We start from the raw sequence: 20,004 nt of genomic DNA on the forward strand, positions 1-20,004 counted from the left end.
AACGAGAAACTTTAAAATCATCAAATTGCAGAAGCAAGTCTTTGATCTATTAGATATATTTATCAAGGTGCCATGCCTCCATCTTCCCTCTCTTTATGCCATTTATGATGATCTTTAAATCTCCTTGTAAATGGACTCTTTTAAGGCCTAATTTTGCTCCTAAGACTAGAGTCTCTCTGACTGCATAACATTTTGCAATGTTGTTTGTATTGTCCTGCAAGTGTTTGGCCGCAAAAGTGAGAATATTGCTCTTATGGTCTCTTGCTACACAACTGCACCCTGATACACTCAAGTTTCCCCTAGCCACCCCATCAAAGTTAATGTCGACCCATCCATCCTTTAGAGGTGTCCAAAACACCGTTGCCCTTTTAACAATTAGATTAGTGCTAACAAACCCATAAATGGACCGTAATGCAATCATATCTTACTAATAATTGAATATTATTAAATAACTTTGACTAAACAATTGTACATAATGATAATAAGAATATATTAAAACATTATAATACAATCACATCTTACAAATAATATAATATTACTATTTATTATATAATGATATAATTATAATAATATAGAAATACAAGTTAGCTATATATATAAAATATGGCAATATGTTAATCTAAATGTAACAAATACTTTTTCACATTCAAAAGTGAATCTATAATAAATCATCAATATAAATTATATAATAAATCATCAATATAAATTACAGTATTAATAAAATAAAAATAATAATAAAAAACTATTATAATTGATCTACAATACTATTATGATTGATTAGTACCCTTATAAGTGATTAGTTTTAAACTTGATGGTACAATAGGATAAATCTTACTTTTAATTATTATTATTATTATTTTATTATTACAATACTATTATGATTGATTAGTACCCTTATAAGTGATTAGTTTTAAACTTGATGGTACAATAGTATAAATCTTACTTTTAATTATTATTATTATTATTTTATTATTACTATCATATCGTTATCAACTTTAAACTACAATATATAGGTTTCAAAGCAAAATAAAAATAGAAAGAGAGATTAAAAATCCCAGCCAAAGGCATATTCCTCCCTAACTTGACCATGTAAAGAGGAAAGAGCCGACCCCTGTGCGAAAATGGAGATTCAACGGTAAGAATAGCTTGCAAGTGGAAAACAGGACCCTTTAAATAAAGTAGAACACTTCATAAACACGTGCAGACAGGAAAGAGGTTACGTATAGAAAAAACAGAGAATGGTGAATCAAGATCTATGAATGATCTAGAGAATTCAAAGAAAGGTCTTTGAAATGGATAAGCAGAGCGCAACTTCTCCTCCCTTTGCAAGAATATCATTGCCTCCATGGATGAACAGTACCTTTCACAGAGTGATGCAGGTGAATACTAACATGAATTTCCAATCTTAGACAAGTTATTTAATGCACGATTAGTTTATTGATCTTCTTGTCTTCTTTGATCAGGATGGACAGGCATGTGTGAAGTCCATGTCAAGCCAATTGCATAAGATAGGATGCCCTCCAAGGAAGGATGGAGAAAATGTACAAGCCATAAAGGGAAGCGAGTCAAACGTTCTAGATTTCAGGGCCAAGTTGGCAAAACAATTACAAGTCTGGAGAGAAAACAGGGAATGGGTTGACGCAGCTCCGAAAATAGAGGTATTCCGTGCCTTTTCTCACATGATTTTGGTAATGTAAAGATGGAATGCTCTTAAAGTTGTAATTTTGAGGCGGGTTTAACAGGTTACGGTCCCTAAAGGCACTCTCTGCAATCTGAAGGCCATTGTTCAAGTTGGATTGCCACCAGATGCAGTGTTCGACATTGTTATTGATCCAGAAAACAAGAGGGTATTCAAAAATATCAAGGTATACAGTTACCCTTTTATCTGGATGGCCACTCTGCTATATGTTTCTGTAAGATCCGTATATAGAAAGTAGTTTTTTTTGGTATAAATCGGTTATCCTGATTGTTAAATGCTGGGATTTGTTCTCAGGAAGTAACGTATAGAAAGGTTTTGGAAGATGATGGATATCGCCAATTGGTTGAGGTTGAGCAAGCTGCAATGTGGAGGTTTCTTTGGTGGTCTGGAACAATAGCTGTCAGAGTTTATGTTGATCAGGACAGGCGCAATCATTTGGTAAGTAATTAAGGCACGTTATAGTTGATAAGATGCCCACATCTGTTTTGGGTAAAGTTTCTTCATAATGCTGTCTTGACGTTGAATCAAAAATCTTATAGGCTGTGGGAGACATGCAGACAATGTCGGGAAAATTTGAAGGTGCAAATTGTTAAATGAGATAGTTTTATTCAGTTAATGTTCCAGTTGTGATCTACACCTTTGAGCATAAGGAAATGGATATAGAAATACGAGGACATCAAAACAAGCAAAGAGCACTGTAAAATACTTTGATTTAAGGAGTGCCATTTTGCACCTTTTGGATATTGGAGGGTTAATCTAACATTTTATGTTTTTAATAGTGCTTTATGTTTCACTGCCCGTATGATGGGGTCCGAAACTAAAGTATGATATTAAATGTTAAAATACCACGATCTTCAATAATGTGTTATAGGATTTTATATTCTCACTAACCCTACATTTTGTGGGTATAAATGAAGGTGAAGCTCCTTTTATGCAGGCAATTGGGTCTGACTGCAGTAGCAGAAGCTCAGTGGGTCACTTTTCAGAGAGAAGATTTTTTTGTCTTATTTAAAATTGGGGTTTTCTCCATTTGTGCTGCAAAACCACTGCAGTCTGCACATCCTTTCTTTGACCCCTTCAATGATAGCATGCAACAACCATGTTCGAAGACTGAAAATGAAATAGTTTGAATCGTGGAAACATTTTATTTAAAACAAATGAAACTTGCTATTTCAGACAAGACTAGAAAACGGGTGTGGATAAATGCAATACAGTATATGGGTATTCTAAAGTGTAGAATATCTCAGTTGAAGCTGAAGCATTAAAAAGGAAAACAGATAAAATGAGAACGCTAAGCTAACACACAGTGTGCAAAAACTCAGAAAATCAAGAATATGGCATCAATATATAAATGGGCAAGATGTTAAAGACCCCTGAGAAGAAGGTGGCATCGATAACCCCATCTCAGCTCCTCTTACTTGTTGGCCACATTTGTATGTGAGAGAACTGTTAAATATTAAAAGCAGTTTAGAATATTTGTGGAAATACAGAATCAAGAAACAGAATGTAAGATCAATAGGAACGTGGCATCTAGCCAAGCTTTAGTGTATGAAAATAGGGTGCTAAGAGAACAGGTGGCAGCATTATAGAAGGTTATAAAAAGAAGGCAGCTTGAATGGCAGGCCATGAAGCAAGCGTGGAAAATTGGAAATCCTTGCAGCAAACAATAAAAGCAAACTCAAAGGTGGTAGGCTCAAAAATGGAAAATAATGGTGCACATTCCTTATAGAATATTTATATGTGAGAGAACTGCTAAATGTTAAAAGCAGGTTAGGATATTTGGAAATACAGAATCAAGAAACAGAATGTAAGAAGAATGGGAACATGGCATCTAACAAAGCTTTAGTGCATGAAAATAGGGTGATAAGGTGGCGGCATTATAGAAGGTTATAAAAAGAGGGTGGTTTGAACAGCAGGTCATAAAGCAAGCATGGAAATCCTTACAGTAAACAATCAAATCAAAACTTGAATGTGGTAGACTCAAAAATGGTCAATAATTTTACACAGCCGTCTTCGCAAGTGCTCAAATTGATAAGTAGGAGATAATTTCCACAACAAGTCAAATTGTGATATTGCTATTAGGATTTAATTGTGTAGTTATTGAGTCAAACTCATTGACTCATACTTCATGAGTAGTGATTCAATATGAATCCATCTCTCAGAAGAATAAATGGAACACTCAGCACTCATTGGATCGAGGTGATGCTCATAGAGGTGAGGCACTGACACTTCCCAGGAGGTCACCCATCCCAGTACTACTCCAGCTTGAACGCGCTTAACTACGGAGTTTCCTCCATGGTTAAACCCACTCTGCATGCAACCCCATTTGCAAAACCTTCACCAAGTGTTATGCCTTATGAACCTTTCATTAGAAAGCCCCTTAGTTGCAAGCAAAGTGGGTTTAACCATGGAGGAAACTTCGTAGTTAAGCGCACTCAAGCTGGAGTAGTACTGGGATGGGTGACCTCCCAGGAAGTCCCAATGCTTCACCTTTGTGAGCATCACCTAGATCCAATGAGTGCTAAGTGTTCCATTTATTCTTTTGAGAGATGGATTCATATTGAATCACTACTCATGAAATATGAGTCGATGAGTTTGACTCAAAAACTACACGGTTAAATCCTGATAGCAATAATACAAGTGCTCAAATTATTAAGAATAAAGCAAGTGAAATGGAAAACAAATCAAAAGGCTCCAATTAATGGATTCAAGTAGTTAAAAGCCCAACCGGGTGGGTGTAGCAAGGGCAATGGCTAAAGATAGAAAAGTGCAAGAGATAACATAAAAAAGCAAGAGAAGGAAAACTAGAAGATAATGATTAGTGGGATAGGAGACTATGGCATGAATGAGAGTACATACAGTCTTACATTTTAAAGGGACAAGCTGTTGTGGAGGGGTCAAATTTATCAAGCAAGAGGGTTGGAAAATCAAGAGAAGAGTTTCAGGCTTATTGAAGTTACTTTGAGGAGTTTAGAAGACAAATAACAGTTGCTAAGCAGAAAAAAACCTTTTGAAGGGATCCTATTTCTCTTTGCAGGAGGAGCAAGAAGAGAGAAATTGGCCAAAATAAGAAGCAGAGGTGAAGGCAAAAGGGTGTGGCTGTGAAATGGAAAAGCATTAATACCAACATTCTGTCACAAAACAACACAGTGGGAGAACAACAAAGAGAAAGCAAGGATAACAATGGCAACAACAGATGGGGCTCAACGGGAATGGTCGAAAACAAGCTCAAAATTCTGATTTGAGCCTTTGTTCCCAAGGCAAATATGAAGTAAGCTCCCCCTTCCTCCCCTCCCTAGAACAATTAAAGTCAGTTTGTTGGAACTGTAGAGGACCAGAGGTTATATATGGAGAAGATGACGGGTTAGGACCTATTGCTGGTGAGAGAGGCATAATATGTCTTGTAGGAACATGATGTATGATAGCTGCAAGACACCTTATTTTGAAGGTTATACAAAATTGCAATTTGGAACAAGGCAGCTGGAAATGGAAAGTGGTACAGTGACATACTTGTTGTAATAAAGGAAGCATTTGGAACAACCATTCAGTTGGAAGTTGTTAGACCTACATAGGCAATACTTGTGATTTAAAATCTCTGAGAATAATTAGCTAATTATAATTGTAGCATGATTTTTCCCCCACAAGGTCCAAAAATCCACAAAACATGGTCTAGATAGTAAGGACATCTATGCAGCTCTAAGAAAAGATATTTCATCTTTCTCACAGTAGGATGAAGTTCTTCTAGTGGGTGTCTTCAAATGCGAGGGCAGTAGTTTGTGCAACAAGGAGGATATCAATTCCCTTTGGCTCACAGAAGAGGAAAATCAGCAGTGGCCAAGCTTCAACCATTTAGGTGGAAGTTGTTAGACCTATTACGAGGTAATTGGTAAATACTTGCTTGTTAATAACAGAGACCGAAAGGTCAATTTATACAAAAGAATGAGACGATGTTTCCTTAGGAAACGATCGTAAAGAATAGAAACATTCTATTCCAGAGAAAGCAAAAAACGAAAGCAAACTAAAGCTAAAGATATTTACAAGATAACCATTAACTAATAATAGACGTCTTATCTATTATTGTAATACCCTCCCTTAATGGTTAATCTATCTAACACACCAAGCTATCCTCTGAATTTGACAAACTTATCAGGACCAAGAGGCTTGGTGAGAATGTCTGCAGTCTGATCTGTGGTAGGAACATACTGCAGATCTATAGTCCCGTCTTCAACTAGCTGTCGTATGTAATGACAATGAACATCCACATGCTTGGTTCGTTCATGGAAGACTGAATTTCGTGCTAACTTGATAACGCCTTCGTTATCAACAAACAGAGTAGTTGGTCCTACTGGTGACATCTGCATATCCCCAAGCATCCGACGAAGCCAGACAGCTTCATATCCTGCCATAACAGTCCCTCTGTATTCAGCCTCTATAGAAGAGAGAGAAACTGCCTGCTGCTTCTTGCTGGTCCATGTGACTGCACCGGATCCCAAACTGAACACATATCCAGATGTTGACTTTTTATCATCAACAGAGCCTGCCCAATCTGAATCGTGAACCCACTGAGTTTAGGATTAGAACTCCTAGAATACAGAAGTCCATAATCAGAAGTGCCCTTCACATAATGAAGCACACGCTTTGCTACCATCCAATGATCAGCCTTAGGAGCTGTCATAAAGCGTGAAATATAGCTGACTGCGAAGTTGATATCAGGCCTAGTAGCAGATAGGTAGATGAGGCTGCCTATACGTAGTATCATCAACGGAAGGAGAATCAGACTTGGCTGATAACTTGAGACCTTTCTCCATAGGTGTAGATGCAGGTTTGCAATCCTGCATTCGGAATTTGTCTAACAAGGCCCTGGCATATTTGGACTGAGAGATGAATATACCAGAAGACTGTTGCCAAACTTCAACACCTAAGCAATAATGCATGAGCCCAAGGTCAGTCATATCAAAGGAATGGCATAAGTGTTGTTTGATTCCTTGAATCAAAGATGCCGAACTGCCAGTGATGATCAGATCATCCACATAGATAACCAGAAGGATGATGTCACTATCAGTAGTCTTGATGTACAGATTTGAGTCTGAAGAACTCCTCTTGAAGCCTTGATCACTGAGGTACGTATCAATCTTGATGTACCATGCCCGAGGGGCCTGCTTCAAACCATAGAGAGCTTTTACCAATCTGAGAACCTGATGGTCTTTACCAGCAACCTTGAAACCAGGAGGCTGCGTCATGTAGACCTCTTCATGGAGATCACCATTCAGGAAAGCACTCTTTACGTCCATCTGATGGACCTTCCAGCCAAACTGTGCTGCCATGGCTAGGACTAATCCGATGGTGCTCATCTTTGCAGTAGGAGCAAAGGTCTCCTCATAATCAATGCCCTGACGCTGAGAAAAGCCCTTTGCCACTAAATGAGCTTTGTACTTATCCAAAGTACCATCTGATTTGTATTTGATTTTGTAGACCCATTTGCAGCTAATGGATTTCTTCCTTGGGGGAAGATCAGAAAGGACCCAAGTGTTGTTCTTCAGCAGGCTCTGGTGTTCAGATTGCATGGCCTGTTCCCACTTTGGAATTCCTTTAGCCTCGGAATATGTTTGAGGTTCAAAAACACTGTGAATGTTGGCCATAAGAGCAAAGTTAACAGAATCTGTAGTTTTGCTCTTTTTTCGAGCAGTTCTCCCATCAATGAGCTCATCATCATGAAGATCAACAAGTGTCTTAGCCCACGACTTAGGTCGGAGAGGAGAATGACCAAAAATAGTACTAGGAGATGCTTGATCAGCAGGATCCTGATCAGAAGAATCTGGATCAAACTCAGGTGAAGCATCTTCAAAACGAGGTGATCCTGCAGGAGAAGCCGGAGGTGTCTGTACAGGTATCACTGGCAGGACTGGAGCTGGAGGAGCTACTGGAGCCCTCCCATCAGGTGGACCTAATGGAAGCCGAACTCCCAAATCATGAACCTGCATAGGCTGGTCTGCTGGATCAGGAACAGGAGAAACAAGCATGAATGGTCCTCGCTGCTCATCAAAGACTACATCGCGGCTGTATATGAGACGAGATGTCTCAACATCAATAAGGCGGTAGGCTTTGTGAAGACTGCTATATCCAGCAAGCATCAGTTTCTGACTTTTGGCATCCAACTTGGTGCGTGAAGCATCAGGGATCCAAACAAAAGCAAGAGAGCCAAAAACCTTCAGGTGACTGATTCTGGGCTTGCGACCTGACCAGGCCTCTTCCGGAGTTTTACCTTTGACCGCCACTGTGGGTGACTGGTTCAACAGATAAACTGCAGCGTTAACTGCTTCTGCCCAAAAACGCTTCAGAACATGTCTGTGTTCGAGCATGGAACGAGCCATCTCGGTGATTGTCCTGTTCCGACATTCAACTACACTGTTCTGTTGTGGCGTGTGGGGTGTGGTGAACTGGCGTTGGATGCCATGTGTATCCAAGAAGTTGGAGAAAACATTAAAACAAAATTCCCCCCATTGTCTGATCTAAGAGTAATAATAGATTTCCCAGACTCTTTTTCAACTAAGGGTTTAAACTTCTGAAATACAGTAAATGCATCGGATTTCTTTTTAAGGAAATACACCCACATTTTTCTACTGAAATCATCTACAAACAACAAAAAATACCTGTACCCAAGAACGGAAGGAGTGGTCATAAGGCCGCAGATATCAGCATGAACAAGCTGAAGTACTTGAGAAGCTCGCCAAGAATCGCCACTGGGGAAAGGTGTGCGATGTTGCTTCCCAACCTAACATGCATCACAAACTCCAAGGTGTTGGGTTTGAATCTCTGGCAAACCAAGAACAAGCTCATCCCGAGCAAGTTGTGAGAGATAATGCACATTTAAGTGCCCATATCGCTGATGCCAAAGTGTGCTGATGGAAGATCGCCGAGCAGCCATAGCTAAGTCCTGAGAATCACCAGAATCAGTAAGTCTGAAAAGACCATGATCCTCAAGACCAATTGCAACAGTAGACTTAGTCGCCCGATTAGTGATGGTGCACTGATGTGAACTGAAGGTGACTGCCAAGTGTGGAGAATGTCGCAGCAACTGACCGACCGAGAGTAGATTTAGTTCCATCCCTGGAACGTAGTACACATCAAGGAATATGAGCTTCCTCCCAATAGACTGAATTTGAATGTTGCCTTTACCAACAACCGTGTACTCTTCTCCACCACCAAAGATAACAGAATCTGAATAAGGCTGGTAGTCAGTAAACCAGTCTCTGCAGTGAGTGAAATGTCGAGAGGCACCTGAATCAATGTACCAGGCAGATGACTGCACATGATTTGCGGGTCTTTTAGCCATGAAGGCGTAAAAGGCAGATTCCGCCTGCTCAGTGTGCTCTGCACTGTTCGCTTTGGGTTGCGAACCTGATTGCTTAGACTGGGCAGCTAAGTGTTTCCGACATGCAACCTTCATGTGACCATACTTGTGGCAATAGTTGCATTGAATGTTCTTCTTTTTGGTACCATCGGATGCTGGAGCAGAAGACTTCTGCTGAGATGGTTGCTAAAACTTGCCCTTATCCTTCTGAAAGGATTTCGCAGCAAAGGCTTGCTCAGTGGAGGTGGAACTGGAGCTGCTACCGAACTGTTGTTTACACCGATCTTGCTGAAGTAGCAGGGTGCAGAGATGAGTGAACTTTAGATCAACACCAGTAGATGTGATGTTGAGAGTCTCGATAAAATGTTCATAGGAATTTGGTAAACTCCGAAGAGTGATTACCACAATATCCTCTTCCTCCATCTTGCGACCGATGGCAAGTAACTGATCACGGATATCCTGAATCTGATTCAGGTGTGCCTGAAGCAAGGTGCGCTCATCCATGACAATAGAAAACAGAGTGTTTTTCAGAAAGAAGGCTCTGCTCTTGTTGGAAGTCTCATGAAGACCTTTGAGATGTGTCCAGATTTCGGCCGCTGTCTTGCCGGATGGAATCTGAGAAACTTGGTCATCAGCTACGGATAGTTTGAGAAGCATTACTGCCTCTCGATTGTTCAAATCCCATGTATCTTGATCAGGACCTGGAGAAGTTGGATGCTGCTTAACACCCAGAACAAGTTGATCGGTGTTTCGATATTCGAAGATTGCGATGATGCGCTGCTTCTAGGTTCCATAATTGCGACCATTGAATTTGGAATTATGCTCGAGCAGAATATTTGTCAGAGATGCCATGGCACATTTTTCAATGAAAAATTGTGAAAATCTGTGAAGGCACGTTCTTCGAGGCAAAAATACGGAAGACCCAGAAGAATTAGAGAATGACCCAAAAGAGAGCTTGAAAAACCTAGAAGGAATCTGCTGTCGTTTTCTGAATCCTTTGGCTCGAAAATTGAGGCACAAAAATCGAGGCATCCAAAAAAATGGACAACCCAGTTGAGCTCTCGAAAAACCCACCAAGAATCTATAAACAAAATATTTTTTCGACTCCAAAAATTAGGGTTTCGAGCAAAACCCTAGTCGGTGGATTTGAAGGTCGGATTTGCAGGAAATAATGGCAGATTTGGATAAATGAACACCCGAAAAAGGAAGATATGTTGGCAAAGAGGTTCGTGAATGCTTCAGCGGTGATCTTCGGCGTTCGAAATAGTCGTTTTCTGCAGACGTTTTGTGGGTCCAAAAAATCGCGTCGTTTTCTGCATACATTTGTTCAGATTTGCACTACCATGTGACGCGATTGCATGAGGAGACAAGGTCGCCAATGGAGGAAGGATGCTTACAGGCTGCAAATCTCAAAAAAAAACACCAGGAAAAGAAATCCGCGATTTCAAAAAAAACGCCCAGAAAAATATCCGCAGGTCTGCCAAAAAAAATCTGCGAGTTTCAAAAATCTCAGACAAAAAACTATTATGAAAATCTCAGGGTTTTTAGATTAGGAAGCAAGGTTCACATAATAATTTCGAAAATTGGCTCTAATAATTTCAGAAAAGAAATTATAATTTCCGAAAAAATTAAGAAAGATGCTCTGATACCATATTACGAGGTAATTGGTAAATACTTGCTTGTTAATAACAGAGACCGAAAGGTCAATTTATACAAAAGAATGAGACGATGTTTCCTTAGGAAACGATCGTAAAGAATAGAAACATTCTATTCCAGAGAAAGCAAAAAACGAAAGCAAACTAAAGCTAAAGATATTTACAAGATAACCATTAACTAATAATAGACGTCTTATCTATTATTGTAATAAAACCTACATAGGCAATACTTGCGATTTAAAATCTCTGAGAATAATTAGCTAATTATAATTGTAGCATGATTTTTCCCCCACAAGGGCCAAAAATCCACAAAACATGGTCTAGATAGTAAGGACATCTATGCAGCTCTAAGAAAAGATATTTCATCTTTCTCACAGTAGGATGAAGTTCTTCTAGTGGGTGACCTCAAATGCGAGGGCAGTAGTTTGTGGAACAAGGAGGATATCAATTCCCCTTGGCTCACAGAAGAGGAAAATCAGCAGTGGCCAAGCTTCAAATGCGAGGGTAGTAGTTTGTGCAACAAGGAGGATATCAATCCCCTTTGGCTCACAGAAGAGGAAAATTAGTGGTGGCCAAGACGTTTGAGGGATAGAGGGAATATCGACCATTTTTGCGAGGAGTTGCTTCTCGTGGCATTTTTTGTCTAGTTATTTGTGATGTTGTGAGCAATTGGAAGAGCTTTGGGAATTTCATATGCTAAACCTATGATGGGGCAGTGTTGTTGATTAGGTTGTTTGCTCACAAAGCCTGGTTTCCAGTGTTGGTTAACAGTTTGTCTTCCTAGGTTTGGTTTATACCTTGAGTCTTTTATGTGCCCAATGTGGGGAAGAACAAGCTGAAATCAACAGATTGAGTCAATGTATATGTTATATCACTGCTTTTTGAATTGAAAGGTACAGCTCCCTTGAGTGCAAAGATTTGTAATAGGTTCTGTCTTTAGTAGATCAAGGGGTTTGGGGGTATGCTCTTAACCAGAGAGCATTAGAGGCAATAACCATATTGCTTGTAGACACAAGCAACCTAGGTGAATAGCAAGATTTGGACAGCCTACAACACCCACAGATGTGGTTGATATGAGCTATCTTTCAGGTTGTCTATACTACTTCTAACTTCTACTCTACCTCTACTCCTACTGCTACTAGATGCAAGGACTGCACAACGAAAATAGAGCATTTGTAGCCCGTAGTGGCGCTCTGATCAGACAAAGTTGCCCAACAACAATTTCCCAGCTCACTTCAACTCTAGTCTTACGATACACCATGCATGACCACACTATCAAAATGCAACAGCAACAAGGAGGAGAGAGACTCAACAAGGCAGTGATACAAAGCCCACCCTATCAAGTTACAACAACTTAAAGTTTGCCCCAACTTGGAGAGATCCTCATTAAATAAACCCAATCCCAGCCACTGGAACAAATATGCAACTACTATGCAATGCAATGCAGCCCAAGGAAAGAAACATAATTGCACATGAAGAGCAATACCAAGTCTGCTAATATTGTTAATACTATACTAACACTCAGATCAGCAAGAAATTAAAAACATCACATACAATTGTCTTTCGATTTGAAGGAAAACTAATTTAACATGAAATGAATGACAAACATTCACAGTAAATTAGGTAGACAAAGCTACTAAGCCAATTCACACCAAAAGTTTGCCAATCTTGTATTCATCTTTAAAGGTTACATTTATAGGCCCCTCGTAGAGATCGGGCCAGTTATATTTCATCATTACAATTCAGATCTAGTTCGAATGGGATAGCCCAAAATAGGATTGACAGATAGCCATCCGTTACCAACACTTATACATTAGAGAAGAATTGCCATGCATGGCTACAATAAACAGAGAGAGAGAGAGAGAGAGAGAGAGAGAGAGAGAGATGTCAAAATTCATATTGAAGAAGAATCATTAGAAGAATGTAAAACTTATGTTCATGTCAGTTCTTCTTCTCGGGTGTTATGAACTTGGCCTTATGTGCTTTCATGGCATCAACAAGTGTCTTTAGCTCCTTGGCACCTAGAATGAAGATGTTATCAGTTTTGACCACCCAATAGTCATGATCACCTGTCAATTCCTCCACCATGGTGATCTTAGATTGGAGCTTATCTGATGCTGTTCTCAGAGTACTGTCAATTACGGTGAGCTCTTGAATCTTCAAATCTTGGAAGCTGGCAGGACTAATGGTTTCCTCAACAAATTCAAGGAATTTTGACGTCATCCGCCCAATATCCACAAGCTGCTTATTTGGAGCCACCTGGGATTCAATGTGTAAATCTTTCAGGTACATGTATACTTTTTCAATCACCCTTGTCACTGATCTGTGTACAGTGTTTAGTTCATGCTCTGATTTTTCTAAGCTTTCTTTCTTGAATTCCACTGATTGTTTCCAGTGGTGCAATGGCTCTTTTCCTGACCTTAGGATGCGAAGATTGATGGTAACATCAGTTTTCATATCGAGCACCTCTTGTAATAGGGACAACTCCTGTGTTAAATTCTCAGCTTCTCAACTTATCTGCACCTAGTACCAAATTTCCAAGGTTCTCAATTAGGGGAGGACGTCAGGTCTTCAAATCTTCAATCCAGGCACAACCAATCTGTCCAAAGTGCTTCTCTGACTATAGCTTCACTAGCAAATTCTTATTCTCCTCTGCTTCGGGATCAAAGGTACTCATAGTAGCACTATCCCCCAGCACAACTGAAAGTGGCCCAAGTGCTGTTCTGATATACCCAATTAATTCCTTGTTGGCAGCCTTCAATGTTGCTTTTGCTAACTTCAATTCTTCTAATTTGTCTTCAATTTTCTCGTTTGTTGATTTCCATAAATTAACCATAGAATCATGCATAGGTTGCCCTATGTCAATTGTCTTCATCTGGAAATCACCTGGAGTTAATTCTTGAACCTTTCCCTCCTATGGCTCAAAAATCTCCACAACCATATGTCTGGAATTTGCATCAGTACCTAAGGCCGCAAGTGTCTTTTGCTTCTTCAATTTAGGTCATGGAGTAGGCTGTTGCATGGCTTGTGCAATTAGGTCCTTTGGTGGAGCACTATCTTCTATCCTCCTCTTCTTTCAATTGATAGTTTCCTCCAACCATGACTTTGTTGTGAGGACATTTAATGTGGACTGGAGTGCTGAAGGATCAAACAACTTCCTTGCAACCAATGGTGTTTCCTTTTTCCTGCTAGAGAAAGGAAAAGTTACAGTTTTAGTTACAGAAAATGTGGGTGGATTACCTTGGTCAGTAGCTCCTTCCTGTTGTTGTTGTTGTTGAGGAGTCTCCTACCCTTGTCCATCTCCACCATCTCTGCCACCTAGTTGATTTTTATCTTCATCTAGATTGATTATCGGGATGGTCGAGGAGTCTTTTCCAACTGATTGATCTTTCTCCTAAACCTTTTCCTTATCTTTCTCAGCCTCTGTATCTCCAACTTTGCTAGTATTAGGCACATAACCTTCTGCACAAGTAGGAGGGACTTGAACGTTCTTTTTTGGAGGCTCATCTCCTCGTCCACCAACAGATTGTGATGGACCCATAGAAGTTGAAGTAGTGGCTGCTGCAGTAGAAGTGGCTGTTGATGTTGTTTGAGCTCCATCGAACACGCCTACAGATGAGCATGTACCACTCATCCTCTTCCTTCTGGCTCTTGTCCACTCTACCCAGTTATTTGTTCTCTTTATGATTCCATCCACAAGATAAGGTTTGTCCTCGATCTTCCTTTCACAATTAGAGGACAGCAAATGTGAACCATCGTCCTCTATATCATCTACATTGACATTCACTTTATGTAATTTAACTTCTCTTACAGTGAGCCTAGACCAAAATTTCTCCTTGGTCTGAATTTCAGTATAGCAATCAGCCCAGTAGTCCTCCACGTGCTTGTAGTTGGAGCCGAGTTGTAGATGATTCTTTACATAATCCATTGGATCATACTATGGCCTGATGACTTCGTAGTCTAACAATTTGATCTTGCCTTCAAGGCCTTGATTAAGTTCTTTGCATCTGACCATAGAGCACAAGGTATTCACTTCTAAAACTTGCCTACACAATTCAATTAGTACCACCTTGTCCTCAGGATACTTGGGCAACCTCTTTGGAAAACCATCAAATGCACCAATTCAAGGCAACATCCAAATTGGCTTACAACTAAAATTGCCTCTGGTGAAAACCTTCTTTCAGGTCACCCTTGTAGCTCTCTACATAGCCTCATAGTGAAGGCATCATTCACCTTTGAATATTCCTCATAACTCTTCTCTAACTGTAAATAGGGGTAGAAGTCACACACCTTTGTAGTTTCATCAAAATCTTCGGTACATGGCAAGCCGGGCCATAGATGATGTGTTGCCAACACATATATAAGGTAAGAAGACATATAAAATTGCTTGAATGCCTTGGCTTGGTTCATCCAACTTGTAAGCTCGTCACACATAATTTGGGCCCAATCAATATGATGTCCATCACCGTACACGACCTGCACCAGAAAGAAGTGGTGTTCTATGAAATTTAGGACCTCTTCATATCCTTTTAACCTCAGAATTAGAGCCAGGATATCCACAATTTCCTGCTTTAGATTGATTCTGAATTATTTCTTTGGGAGTTTACTCTTTTTACTCTTTGGTGGTTGGAACCAAGTCGTCAAGACGTCTCCTCACCTCAAAGTCTTTTTCTCGTTAAACATCGATGCTGACGAGCCAAAGTCAATGTCACAGTATTCAGCTCTTTTTGGAATCCCAAAAGTACTATACATAAGGCCTTTGTTAAATGTAAGAAGAATAGAGTCGTCTGACATCTTGAGTTGCTTACTGCTCGCATCGTATCAAGCTATGCATTCTTTGACGAGCTAAGGTGCTTGGACGGCCATTGGAAAACCAACAGCCTCTACTAGCCCACTCTCTTTGAGCTTTAGAGTGATAGGATGAATGGGCTGATTGTTGAGTCTTCTATACAAGTAAAATTTGAAAGATGTGTCTCTGAAGTTCTTAAGCTCACTCACTAATCCAGGCAAGTGATCAGTTCCACCAATCCTTCTGGCCATTCGCTATATATCATCACACAGAGCAAGAAAACTTGCGCTAATCATGAAATTTGTTTGTTACAATATACAAAAGTGAACTAACAATTCGATCTTATTGAATTCAAATTTGAACGTTGGGCATTGAATTTCTCGCATCACACGAGTGAATAAATACTCCTTAACTCAGATTTCTCCTTTAATGGTGCAACAATCAAATTTGCATTTAATTCCATTGTTTAATGGCTCCATTTCATATCAAACCCATGATTAACAGGAAGTTGTATAGTAGGTTTTAATCTTTAAGCTTTCGCATAATGGAAATTGGATTTTCCGATTCTCCCTTTGCAATGGCTTTGGAGAAGTGGTTGAGGAGGTGAGAATCGCCTTGAAGAGAAATGCCCTTTACTTAACTGAATCGGGGGAGGGGGGGGGGGAAGCCTTTCCCTCTTCTTTTCGCAAAGCTCTCTTTTAGTTCTTTCAGAAGAGTAGGCCTTTCATTGCTTTTCCAAAAAGCATAAAATTAGTTTATTTGCTCTTTGTTGGGATTGCACTTGTTTGAGTGCGCTTCCGCAAGTGGAGAAGCTAATACTTCACTTTTCCGCAACCCTAATATTCAGGCCTCTACTTTACCTTTAGCACCTTTAGGAAGTATGTCAAGAGCACCTCCACCCAAATATTCTACTTTATACCTAGGGATTTCTTAGAAGTATCTTTTAAAATGCCCCTTTGAAGAAGTGACCTTCGGGGTGCTTTTCCCCAAGTGGAGAAGTAGATTCCTCAATTTCCCGTAACTCCTTTATACTTGAACTTGTTTCACTTTGGAATAGTATCTCCTAAGAATCTCCAGACGAAAATTCCATTGAACAAGTCGTTTTTAAATTTCAACTTTACTATTTTGGAGAAGTGCCTTTTGAAGTGCTCCCCTAGTGGAGGAGCAATTGAACTAGTGGAACTCTGACACATCAAGAGATTACTTGAAACCCATTGATCTGAATGCATATTTGACTTTACAATCATCTAATTATCTCCTGAGAATGCATTCTTGGTGTTCATCCCTAATGTTCATGCTCCAGTCAATTTCCTCGGAAAATTGGAATAGTAGCTACCTCGATGCACTGCAAATGGTCATTCTCCATTTTGACTCTTCCTGTCATCAAGGCACTGCAAGAATTGCTCTTCCTCATTTAGAATACCTCCAAATATCCTTAGAATATATAGCTCTATACACAGGGTTCTAGGAATGAGCTATCTTGCACATTCGGGAAAATGCTTTTCGGAGTGCACTTCCGAAGGATTAGCTGAAGTAGTGGAACTCCGGCGCCATATAAAATTGAGAGATTTCATCTTTTCTGTGGCAATTTAGGGGCTCATTAGCTTATGTACATTGCTCTGAGCATCTTCATATTGTATTCCTTCAATACTATGCATTTGGAAGCTGCCTACCTTTGCATGTTGGAAACTCATTGAGTGAGCTTCTTTTTTAGTGGAGTAGGCAAATAGGTGAAATCACAAAGGTGGCATACTTGGGCAATCTTGTGCTGATCCAACAACTTCCTGGCCTTCTTCTCATCAAGGGATAACGCTCAACAACAATCCCATCCGTTCTAGTCACCTAAGACCAGTATCAACTGATTTTGCATGATTCCCATAAATAAAGCTTGGGGGAGAATGCGAAGCAGGGACATCCTGAAATCCCGCCTAGGCAAGGTTAAGGACAAATGATGAGAAGAAAAGCCACCTATATCAACCTAGATTCGGACACTTAGATACCATTGCACTTGACTTAACTCCAAGCTAGAGGCTTTAAAAAAAGGGAGGGGGGACTGAAAGTCTGGCAACAGTTTTCAGAATACCCGAGCTTGTGATTGAAGAAATTCTAGGATGATTTAATATTTTGATCATAACCAAGTTAGTCTTAGCTCTCTTGTCCCCAAAACTTGCTTTGTTGCAACCCAATGATCAGCTTTGGGGTTGTCATAAGAGAAATATAGCCCATGACAAAACTGAGTTCAAGTCTAGTGCAGTGAGATAAATGAGGCTGCTCACTAGTTGCTTGAATTTTTTTTTTCATTCATTGCAGTTAAGTCAGATTTGGCTGACAATTTTAACCCCTTCTTCATAGGTTTGGAGGTAAGTTTGTGGTCCTGCATCCTTAACTTGTCAAGAAAACTTCTAGCATACTTAGACTGAGAGATGAAACTAGTACGAATTGATGAGTCCAATTGATGGCTCATATGTTCCTTGGTTTTATGTTAGTTTAAAAATTTCTGTTGCCACTCCCTAAAGACTTTTTTTTAAAACAAACTTCTGTATAAACTTTTATACTGCTTTACGCTTGTGGTTTGATACTTCGAACTTTAAAGCTATGGATAATACTTGTGGTTATAGTTAAAGATAATCAAGTGATATGTGTTTGAATGGATCTGTTATATTTTTTCCTAAGTTTTATTGGGTAGGTCCCTGTAGCCAACTGTCCAACCATTTATGTGCTGGAGAGATCCTTCCCGCTTTTGTGCAGAAGCAATTTATAAAAGATCAGGCTGAGACAGGTATATAAGAAATTGTAGCCACAACTGTGTCCAGTGTGCATGATCTGTAGACAGAAAAAACTCTATCACCAGTCACAAGTATCAAGGAAAACCCTTTTCATGGAAGAGTGGGCCGACTCTAAACTTAAAAAGAAGGTAAAAATACCGAGTGAAATTGTGTCCAAAACACATCTGCAAAAGCCTAGATTTGCGGCTCCAATCAAAATCCGAGATTTCGTGCTTTGCTGCGCAGACAGAAGGAAACAAACAACCCAAAAATCTTCAAATCTGAGCTAAAAGAATCCCATCGGCTGTCAATGTGAATTTCCGACAATTTATGTGCTGGAGAGATCCTTCCCGCTTTTGTGCAGAAGCAATTTATAAAAGCTCAGGCTGAGACAGGTATAGAAGAAATCATAGCCACAACTGTGTACAGCATGCATGATCTGGAGACAGAAAAAACTCTATCACCAGTCACAAGTATCAAGAAAAACCCTTTGTGGAAGACTGGGCCACGCTAAATGATGCAGAGATAAATTCAACGGAAGCAATATCAAAAAGGAACCAGCACCAACAAGAAATATATATTAAAATTTCTTCTTAATTAATTTTTCAAATGAACAGTAAATACATTTGCTCTCCTACAGATTTCTTCTCCTTGTAACTTCGTATACAAAAACTTTGTTCTCCAAAAACTTGACCTAAACCTAAACCTAAAAACTCTATTTATACTTTCTACGATAGTCTATGGAACATTCTAGATTATTACAATACAGAAAATTCTAGATTAATATAGAATAGGCAAGAATGACCCCACAAGGGTTTGAACAAATTCCAAGAAAAGATCTTATCCTAATGACAAAATCGGAATAAATTTCTCGAGTCGGCTCGTGCATAAAATTTGACCTAAATACTTTATGTGGGTGCTCCTGCACCATACTCCCTAGGAAATTTTATCTCAAGCCCACTTGAGATGAGCTCTTGTAGAGTGGTACCCTGCTTTTTGATATCTTGTTCGGTCATCCACACAACATCTACATCCGAATAACCTTTGAGTTTTACCAAATACTGCTTGGACTCCTTTCCTCTTCTCTGTTTTATGACTTTGGTGTCAAGTATCCTTTCTAGTTGTGGTGTCTGCTTAAATGGTAGACGTTGAATGTCTTTTGAATCAGCAATCTATCCTGTATCAATTTCTTCAGTGGGTGCTTTGAATGGTGCGAGGTCTGTTATGTTGAAGATGGGAGAAATGCCAATCTTAGGTGGCAGTTGAATCTCATAAGCATTTGGTCCAAACTTCTTTAATATTTGACAAGGACCTAGTTTTCTCAACATAAGTTTGGTAGATTTACCTTTTGGTAGCCTCTCCTTCTTGAGATTTGCCCATACTAAATCTCCCACTTCAAATTCTAAGTGTCTCCGTTTTTGATCTGCATGCTTCTTATACTTGTCAGAGGTTTGTTGGAGTTGTGCTTTGACTTCATCATGGATTTCTTTTATGGCAGTAGCAAATTCTTCTCCTTGGGCACTAACTTGTTGCTGTGAACTCATATCTCTTAACTCAAAAATCCCTCTAGGATGAATTCCATATACCACTTGAAATGGTGACTTTCCTGTACTTCTATTGATGGAGTCATTATATGCAAATTCAACTTGGGGTAGGATTACATCCCATTTTGTTGCATGTTGTCTTGTGAGTGCTCTTAACAAATTGCCCAATGTTCTATTAACTACCTCCATTTGGCCATCAAT

At 39.6% G+C, this 20,004-nt stretch overlaps 1 protein-coding gene across 1 annotated transcript in view; it reads left to right on the forward strand.

Moving 5' to 3' along the window:
- Positions 1 to 1,034: 1,034 nt before the first annotated feature.
- The window catches only part of LOC149561823 (uncharacterized), a 30,577-nt gene continuing 11,607 nt past the window's right edge, over positions 1,035 to 20,004 (forward strand). The window contains exons 1-4 of the mRNA XM_089825364.1: positions 1,035 to 1,379; positions 1,464 to 1,658; positions 1,743 to 1,865; positions 1,994 to 2,137. Coding sequence (XP_089681490.1) covers positions 1,293 to 1,379; positions 1,464 to 1,658; positions 1,743 to 1,865; positions 1,994 to 2,137 — 549 coding nt within the window. The 5' untranslated portion in view covers positions 1,035 to 1,292. The remainder of the gene's footprint in view (positions 1,380 to 1,463; positions 1,659 to 1,742; positions 1,866 to 1,993; positions 2,138 to 20,004) is intronic.

Source organism: Cupressus sempervirens, chromosome 4 (genome assembly GCF_028749045.1).
Source record: "Cupressus sempervirens isolate cs-2001-9-10 chromosome 4, ASM2874904v1, whole genome shotgun sequence".
Taxonomy (NCBI): Eukaryota; Viridiplantae; Streptophyta; class Pinopsida; order Cupressales; family Cupressaceae; genus Cupressus; species Cupressus sempervirens.